Below are 10,207 nucleotides of genomic sequence, written 5' to 3' on the forward strand. Positions count from 1 at the left end.
TTTTAGGACTTCAGAAAATGGAAATCTTTCTAGAAGACAATATCCAAAGAACACATTATAATTAGGGTGGATCTTACAGAACAAAGGATACCTTTACAATTCAAGAGAAATGCTTTGAATGGTGACCCACTTTTAGGACCAGCAGAGAAGCTTCTGTTGAGAAGGTGAGCAGACAGCTCCTGGGAGATGCCTCATTCCTCAGCTGCAGTAGCTCTTGTGGGGAGGGAGAGTAGCAACAGCAGATGTGGAGCAGGCAGGTCACTGAGGATGCAGGTTCAAGCACACAGGGACCTTCTGAGTCACACAGCCAGGTCTGTGGTGAACCAGAGCACTGAGTTGAGGAGGGGAAGCAGGACCCTGGTTCTTCAGGAGCTGAGACTGGTGCATAGTACTGAGGAATGTCCTGCCAGGAGTCAGCAGGGAGGAAGGCTCCAGGTACTTCACTGGGTTTTCTGTGCCTGTACTAGACTTTGTATTCAGAACCATGTAAGCGTCCATGTATGACAGGCTTAGATGGTTACCAGAGAGAAGTGGGGCAGGAAATTCTATTCAGGTTTTAAAAACTATTGAACAAAGGCTATGGTTTTGGAAGAAAAAGATCCATTAACAAAGTCTAATAGAGTCAATTCCTTCTTATTCTCCCTTCTTGTTTCATTTCATGATTATTCCTTAGCATTTGTTTTTGTTTTTCTTTCAAGGAATTTAAAGCAGTAGGCTTTAATGGAGAAATGGAACCAAACTTCAAATGACTTTATTTTGTTGGGGTTGTTTCCCCCAAATCAGAAAGGCCTACTTCTCTTGCTGCTGATCATCTTTGTGTTTGTTCTTGCCTGTTTGGGGAACTCAGGAATGACCTCTCTCATCTTCTTGGACCCCCGGCTCCACACCCCCATGTACTTTCTCCTCAGCCAGCTCTCCCTCATGGACCTGATGTACATCTCCACCACTGTGCCCAAGATGGCCATCAACTTCCTCTATGGACAGAAGAGCATCTCCTTCCTGGGCTGTGGTGTGCAAAGCTTCTTCTTTCTGACTATGGCATGTTCTGAAGGCTTACTCCTGGCCTCCATGGCCTATGATCGCTTTGTGGCCATCTGCTACCCTCTCCACTACCCCATCCGCATGAGTAAAGTGACATGTGTGAAGATGATCCTGGGGTCCTGGACACTGGGCTCCATCAACTCCCTGGCACACACTATCTATGCCCTCCATCTTCCTTACTGCAGGTCCAGGGCCATCAATCATTTCTTCTGTGATGTCCCCGCCATGTTGCCTCTGGCTTGTGGGGACACCTGGGACTACGAGTACATGGTTTTTGTGAGCACAAGCCTGTTTCTCCTTGTTCCTTTCCTTGGCATCACTGCCTCCTATGGACGGGTCCTCTTTGCTGTCTTCCGCATGCGCTCGAAAGAGGGAAGGAGAAAGGCCTTCACCACGTGCTCCACACATTTGACAGTGGTGACATTTTACTATGCACCTTTTGTCTACACTTATCTCCGTCCCAGGAGTCTCCGCTCACCAGAAGAAGACAAGATTCTTGCAGTTTTCTACACCATCCTCACCCCCATGCTCAACCCCATCATCTACAGCCTGAGGAACAAGGAGGTCCTGGGGGCCATGGGAAGAGTGTGTGGGATGTTCTCCTCCAGGAAGACATGAGCATGGCTGTTCCTGCTCCTCTGTGTGGCTTTTTTCCATGCTGACTAGCACTTCAAAGCAAAGCTGACGAATATATATATATATATATATATATATATATATATAATATATATAAAATATCAGTAAACGACATATATAACAAGATTTTCTAATTATATGTTTAAAAGTAATATTAATTTAATTAATAGGTTATCATATACAGCTATAATGGTTATTAATTTATCTAATTGAAAACATCATAGTTGATCTGATTGGTAATTAATGTTTATTATAAATTGTGTTATAGTGTATCATAAGTGGTATATTCTGTTTGCAAATATACTATCACCAGTGTAATAGTATCTGTGTTGATGTGTAATGTCCTCACTTCTGTGTATTTGAGACACAGTTGTGCTTGCATACCTTGTCTCCTTCTAAACCATCATAGTGTTGCAGTGTACACTCACAACACGCAGCCCAGTTCAAGTGTCCCATTTTCACATCTGCCAGGGTACACACAGCAGAGGACCTCTGGGTGACTGACAGTCCTCCCCTTCAGGGCCAGATGTGGCTTCTTTTTCTGATCATTATTCCTGGTGTTGGGACAATGAATTTTACCCACATGCTTTAAAAGATCTGTTTACTTTCTTTTAAATTCCCTTTTCCCTTCCCTCCTCCCTCTGCCTCCCTCTCCTCCTTAAACTCCAGTGATCTTCTGTAGATACTTCCATATTCATTCCTCTCCTTTTTATTACTATTTTGCTCTAGCGTCTAGATATGTGAGACAACATTTGATCCTTGATTTTCTGAGTCTGGCTTATTTCACTCAGCATGTCTGCCACTTCCATCTATTTACTGGCAAATGCCATAATATCATAATTCTTGATGGTTGAGTAAAACTAATTGCGTGTATGTTCCATGTTTTTTTAATCAGTTCTTCTAAGAATGGGCACCTGGGCTGGTTCTATAACTTGGCTGTTGTGAAGTGTGCTGTTACAAACATTCATGTGACTGTATTGCTACAGCATGCTGACTTCAGTTCTTTGGAGAAATACTGAGGAGTGGGATAACTGAGTCTTATGGTGATTTCATTCCTAATTTTAAGAGGAATCTCCCAACTGCCTTCCAGAGTGGTTTGACTAATTTTCAGTCCCACCAAAGAATGAGTGTCCATTTCCCTCAAATTCCCAACATTTATTATTTGTATTCTTGATAATTGCTCTCATGACTATAGCGAGATGAAATCTTAGTATAGTTTTACTTTGCATTTCACTGATTGCTAGGGATACCAAACATTTTTTCACAGTTCTTTATACATTTGCATTTCTTCTTCTGAGAAATGTCTCTTTAGTTCTTTAACCCATTTACTGATTGGGTTATTTGTTTTGGTGATAAGCTTTTTGAGTTCTTTATATATTTTGGATATTATTCCCCTGTCAGAGGAGCAGCTCACAAACATTTTCTCCCATTCTGTAGGCTCTTTATGCTCTCAACCATTTACTTTTCAGCACTGAGTCTTTTTAATTTGATCTATCTAACTTGTTAATTCTTTATTTCTTGAGTTTTAGGGTTTGTGTAAGGAAGTCAGTGACCACACTGCTATGTTGGAGTGTAGGTGCTATTTTTTCTCCTAGCAGTGGCAAATATTCTGACTCAATTTCTGATTTTTTGATCCATTTTGATTGGGCTTTTGTTCAGGACGAGAAATAGGGATCTCATTTATTCTTTTACATATTTTCTAGCACTATTTGTTAAAAAGGCTATTTTTTTCTGCAACTTCTTTTTGCACTTTTCTCAGGTATTAGATGACAGATGTGAATTTTATTTGTGTCTTTTATTCTGTTCTGTTGATATTCATGTCTGTTTTGATACCATTATGGTACCATTTTTGGTACTATAACTCTGCAGCATAATTTGAAATCAAGTATTCTGATGTGTCCAGCATCACTCTTCTTGCTCAGAATGGTTTTGGTTATTCTGGGTCTCTTATTCTTTCAATGAATTTTAGAACTTGATGATGTTGTTGTTGTTCTGTGAAGAATGCCATTGGTATTTTGATGGAAATTGCATTGAATGTGTATACTGATTTTGACAATATTAATTCTGCTTATCCATGAACATGTAAGGCCTTTCCATATTCTAAGGTCTTCTTCAATTTTTTTCTTCATTGTTCTACCATTTTAATTGTAGAGAAACTTCAACTCCTTTGCTAGATTAATTTCTGAGTATTTTATTTGTTTGAGGTTATAGTGAGTGGAATTATTTTCCTGATTTCTTTTTCAGCAGAATTATTGTTGGAGTAAATAGAAAAGCTATTGATTTATAAGTGTTTATCGTGTATTCTGCTACTTTGCTTAATTTATCTGTTCTCGAAGTCTTCTGGTACTAGCAATGGTACCAGAAGTCTTTCAATGGTACCAGTCTTTCAAATACCCAAAATAAATTGGTATTTGAAAAGATAAATGAGATTTACAAACCCTTAGCCACACTAACCAAAAAGAGAGAGGGAAGACCCTAAACAACTGTACACATTGCAGGATTATTGAGGTTCACATCAGGCTAGTTTATGTGTAGACTTAAACTGCTAATACTTTGCTGAGTTTTGAATATTTTTCAGCCCCAGGATGTCTACTCCATGAACTTTAACTTGAAAATGAATGTTCTGATCATTTTCCAGCCCCTCTTAGAGAAAAGGGGAACCAGGAATAGATATACTGTTAGCAACAGATGTATAGCCTTAAAATAAGGACTTGTCTAGGACTGGTGGGGTCAGAATTTAACATCAGCACCACTAAACAACCATGATTAGTTCAGACGTGAAGCAGCAGGTGTTTACTATGCATCCACTACATTAAAAATCACAACAGAATGAATGCATCAGGAATTGTATGAACTACATAATTCTATCAGACTGTGTAATTGCAGCTTTTTCTTTAAATGCAGAGAAAAAATAGGGTGAGGAGGCAAGGAAAAATGTGAAACGTTTAAAGAATGAACAGAGTAGAAATAGAAGATAAGTAGCAGAAGGTGGCTATGGTGGCTATAAAGAGAATAAGAACATAATTATAAACCATAAAGTAATGAAAAAGAAGAAGGTAGAACATCAAAGTTTGGCTAGTAGTGGAGGAAGAAGTGAAGAAGGGGTAATAAGGGAAAAAAACCAAGGTAGAAACAAATGAATGTAAGATCAAAACAACTCAAGCTAACATAAAATTTTATCCCACCAAAGTCAAACCAAGGGTGAATAATAAGTAAGCGAAGAAGGAAATTGAAATGAATGTAAGATTACATGAAAATATATATCCAAATCTACCTATTTGCACAGTGAGAAGAAACACGCATACTCATAATCATTCAAAATGATAAAACATAGCAAGTAAAATTAAAAGTACAATTTTTAAAAAGTAAATGGATAGGGAATAAAACATGGTAAAAATTTTTTAATGAAAAGCAAAGGGTTTGTTTCCACAGCAGCTATCAAAACTGTTGGCCAGGATGGACGTCCCTTGCCTCTACAGTTGGCCATTCGTTGTGTTTATTGTTTGGCTCTGTAACATCCTCAGGGTGGTTGAGTCCAGTGTCTTTGCTTTTCTCACCACGGTGCCAGGCCTTGGGCTGAAGTCAGAGCTGATGGTATAAATACCAGTGCCCCATCTCCCAGTATTGTATGGTATAGACTGGGGAGTGCTGACCAGTGGTGTCCTCCCATAGCAAGCTTGGTGCGGAGTTCTCAACTGGAAGTTCCTGTAGTCAGGATTAGGCGTGGCTGATCTTTGGAACTATTTTGGTGGGTATTTGTGATTTGACCCATAACCCCCTGTTGCTGGGAGATGCTGGCTCTGCTGGACATCTGAGTGTCTGGGGCCTCCTGTAAACTCCTCTTTTAGGATGTAGAATCCAAACCTCCATAGACCTCACCTTCACTGCTATGAATATGAATTACCCATGGTCATGCCTGGAGAATGGACACTCCTATCTGACTGGTTGCTGCCATCTTCCAATTAGCTTGCATGGAATGCCAGCAATTTAGAGCCACCTCTGTCCTTGATATCTCAAGGCTGGATCACTTGAGGCACCATTCTCTCTGTGCCTGCTTCACTCACCCTGACTCAGGAACAATCTGTAACCACAATAGGTGACTGCTCTGTCTGACTGGCAATACTTCATGAGCTCCTGATCTCCTGCCTCTGCTTCTGCTGTGAGGCCACTTAGAATAGGTGCCCAATTTCAGTGACCCTGGTTTGCTCAGGACTCTTAACCTGTGGGCCTGGCAACTTTGGCTGCTTTTCACTCAGTAACTTTCTTGTAAAGGTTAATTTGAATTGTTAACTCGATTGGATTAAGGGATTCCCATGATTAAGAGGCCTCTGAATGTGTCTTTGAGGGTGTGTCTAGGAATGATTGGCACTTGGGATAGTGAACTGAAGTGGAGACACTCCCTAAGCATGGGCAGCACTGCCCAATAGCATGGAATAAAAGCTGGAAGGACAAGGAAACAGATGCAGATGGAAGTGTGACACTTCTTGAATGGGTTCTTGATTGCTGCTTCAATCATCTGAGGATATTGGATTCTTGCTTCTTTACTCTTCCAAAGTGAACTCTGCCAGGGATTCTCCAGAAAGTTTCCAGATGCCTTGGTCTTGGACTAGGGTGGCCCTGTTGATCTTTCTTGTTCTGGGTCTTAGATGATCTTGGACTGTGCAGCTGCTGTTCTTCCAGCTCTCAGCTGCAGATGGCCATTGTGGACTCTCCAACTTCTAGTCATGTAAGCCAATCTAATAAATACGCTTTTATAATCACAGGATCCTGTTGATCCTGTTCCACTAGAGAACCTGACTAATACATTTCTCCATCACCTCTGAGTCCATGAAGGTCAGCCTCTCTCTGCATGTCACACGCTCCCCCACATCAACTTTTCCCTGTGCTGACCTTCTCTCTCTGCCTTTACTTCTCTTTCCCTCAGAATTGGCTGCTGCTTGCCAAACTGATGTGAGTCTAACGCATGACTTCTCATATTATGCACAAAGCACCCAACTTTCTGTGTCCCTGTGTTTGTCTTGTTTTGATTTGGTTTTATTGTCCACAGTGAATTTTAGTTAATTTCCTTAGATTCACACCTTGCTCAAGATCAGTCTTCTTGGTTTTGAAATCTCAAGCTTAGAAAAAGCTGGAAAGGGCACCCTTTCTCTAATATGCCATCTTCTCTTCCACTAATTGTTAATTTTAATCCTTCTAGGGATATTAAGCTCCAAGTGGATCCTAGAAACCATGTTTATTATTTTCCTGGTGTACAACAGGTAAAGAAGCTCTTTCTACCATGGGGAGAGTTGCTTACACTTTTCTTTCATTGCCCTATTCAAACTCTTGATCCAATATTGTCCATAGTCCTTGAACTTCACTGAGAGATTCATCCTTGATTTTAATCATCAGTGGTTCATCTGAGCTTGATGTTGGGATGTCTGTTTTGCTAAAATCTATGCTGTTAATATCTTGTGCATCTCAAAGGACACATGAGTTTACCATCTAAAGCCTCACAGACAGGCTTTCAGATATAATTGTCACTATGTTCTTGTCCTTTCTAATCTATTATTTGTTCAGTTCCATGAGCTGTTGACCACATGACTAATTCCTTAATGGATGTAATTCTGAAATCTGTGCTTTCCACATTTCACCAAACCCATGCTCATGTGCTGTCCTGAGGTTGTTTAATCCAAGAATGAGTTAAAACATTTGACCTGCTAATATGTTTTATTAATCCAATTTCTTGTAAGTGCATTGTTCTTTGTATGTATATATCCAGCCTGATTCCTCTGTGTTTTGGAAGATTTTAAGGGCCACCAGATACTTTAAATATGTTTCTCTCTTTCACCAATGAAGATTATTTTTTTTAAATTATATTTATTCTAATTAGTTATATAATTTCTTTTTTCTTTCTCAACTAAGAATCCTGGCTGATACAATCATATTCCAATGTCAGTTTGAATGTAACTGGATAATCCTATGGAAAATAAGGGCAGTGATTACAATCAAGGAGCAGGGATAAAGATATCTTTACATACTTAGGAAACAGAGTAAGATGAATTTATCACTGTTTAGAGTGGTGGCAATGGAATAAAATAACTTAGTTTAAGACCTAAATGTCACACTTGTTTCCAATTTATGAGACACTTACACCTCAGTGCCCCTGATATAATAAGTACTCAGGACTTAGTGACTAATAAAGTTTTCACTCTTAGAAGTAACTGTTCTTTTTTCCTCCAGATTTTAAAGGCAAAAAAAAAAAAACAGTGGAAGTTCCTGATGTTCCTGTTCTGAGCTGCTTTCCTCCCCAGTGCTTCTACTATGATCTCTGCCTCACCTTGGGCACAGGGCTATGGAGCCAGATGTCTGTGGACTGAAACCTCAGAAACCATGATCTCAAATAAAATTTCCTTCCTCTGCATACTTCTCATGAGGTTTTTCAGTCAAAGGGATTACACAGTGACTAAAACAGAAGCTGGAACGAAGAATTGGTTTGTGAGACAGTCATGAGCATTTTAGGGCCAGGAATGTTATGATTCGATGACCCTGCAGAGCTCATGTGTGAGATAATGTAAGAATGTACAGAAGTGAATGATTAGCTTATGAGAATATGACCTAATCTGTGACTTCCTCCACTGTAAGGATAATCGGGATGGTAGCCATAGGCTGGTGGGGTGTGACTGGAGTAGGGAGTCACTGGGGATGTGCCTCTGGGCAGTGTTCTGTCCCTGGTGAGCAGAGCTCTCTCTGTTTCCTGCTTGCAATGTCCTGAACTTTCTCAGCACAACCTTTCGTTATGATGTTCTGCCTCACCTCGCATGCACAGCAGTGAATTCAGCTGCTGTATGGACTGAGATCTCTAAAACTATGTCAAAGGGACTTTCTCTTCTCCTCAAAAACAAGCAAACAAAAATATAAATGGTAGGTTTGAGTAAATCATAGAACAGGAGGATAATCATCACTACATTCCACATTATCCCACTGCTGAACCACAATTGTGATGAGAAAGATATCCATCCTTGAACATAGGAAGAGAGAAAGAAAATATTTTTATTTCAATAACCCATGTTCCGCTAAACAAATATAGAGGAAAACCAAAAATGGATTCAGTACACATTATAAAATCATTTAAATAGATAGCATGTGGTTTAAAATTTGCATCTCACTGTTGGAGGCAAAAACCTGAATGAGTGAAAGTGCAAAATAATGACTGTAGATTGACATTTGGGTGAAAAATGGCAAAATGATGATCAATGAAGAGGGTGTCAGGGGCATATGAAGAGGTGGTTCTCCCCAAGGGCATCCGAGTCTAACATTCAGGACAACCTGGAGTAGATGCTAGGAAAGAGTGATGCATGTTGCACAGATTTGAGCAAAGCTACCTCTTTCTACCTCACTTCTGTGAACAACCTGAATGTAAAGGGAAAGGAGGGCATGTGGGTGGAGTCACATGGCAGAGGGAATTACTATATTATTTTTCCAAGTCTGAGAACATTCTAGGTCAAATTTAAACAAATCAATTTCAAGCAATGACATTGAAGAAGGCATAAAAACCCTACCAACAAAGAAAAGCCCAGGACCAGATGAATTCTCAGTCGAATTCTACCAGACCTTCAAAGAAGAGCTAATACCAATCCTCCTCAAACTATTCCCTGAAATAGAAAAGGAGGAATCCCTTCCAAACTCATTCTATGAGGTTAGAATCAAACTGACATCAAATCCAGACAAAGACATGTTAAGTAGGAATATACCTCAACACTGTAAAAGGCCAAGATAATTCTAAATAGAAAAAAATTGAAAGTATTCCTTCTAAAAGTTGGAACAAGAAAGAAATCTACCTCTTATACCACTTCTATTCAACAGTCCTTGAAACCCTAGCCAAAGCAATTAGACAAATGAAAAAAATTAAAGGATACGAATAGGAAAAGAAGAACTCGAACTATTCCTATTTGCCAATGACATAATTCTATATTTAGAAGTCCCCCAAAACTCCACCAGAAAACTTCTAGAACTCACAATTGAATTCAACAAAGTGTCATGATATAAAATTAACACACATAAATCAGTTGTGTTCCCATACACCAATGATGAGTCAACTGAAAAGGAATTAGAAAAACCATTCCATTCACAATAGCCTCAAAAAAATCTTGGGAATCACTCAAACAAAAGAAATGAAGACTTAAGAAGATGGAAAGATCTTAGATGTTCTTGGACAGGCAGAATTAATATTGTCAAAATGGTCATAGTACCAAAAGCACTATACAGATTTAATGCAAATTTATTAAAATCTCAATGACATTCTTCATAGAACTAGAAATGGCATTCATGAAATTCATTTGGAAAAATAAGAACCAGAAGAGCCCAAGCAATCCTTAGTGAGAAAAGTGAAGCAGGAGGTAACACAGTACCAGACCTTAAATTATACTACAGAACTATAGTAACAAAAATGGCACAGTATTGGCACCAAAACAGATATGACGACCAATGCAGCAGACTAGAAGTAACAGAGACAAACCCACACAAATAAATTTAGCTCATATTAGACAAA

The 10,207-nt window shown here is 39.3% G+C and overlaps 1 protein-coding gene across 1 annotated transcript; it reads left to right on the plus strand.

The window, feature by feature from the left end:
* Positions 1 to 720: 720 nt before the first annotated feature.
* On the plus strand, positions 721 to 1,659 carry LOC306663350 (olfactory receptor 2L13-like; the record flags this gene model as incomplete). Its single annotated transcript, XM_079143748.1, has 1 exon — positions 721 to 1,659. The coding sequence occupies one exon, from the start codon at positions 721 to 723 to the stop codon at positions 1,657 to 1,659; it is 939 nt and encodes a 312-aa protein (XP_078999874.1).
* Positions 1,660 to 10,207: the final 8,548 nt, after the last annotated feature.

Source organism: Sciurus vulgaris (genome assembly GCF_902686455.1).
Source record: "Sciurus vulgaris genome assembly, chromosome: 6".
Classification (NCBI taxonomy): Eukaryota; Metazoa; Chordata; class Mammalia; order Rodentia; family Sciuridae; genus Sciurus; species Sciurus vulgaris.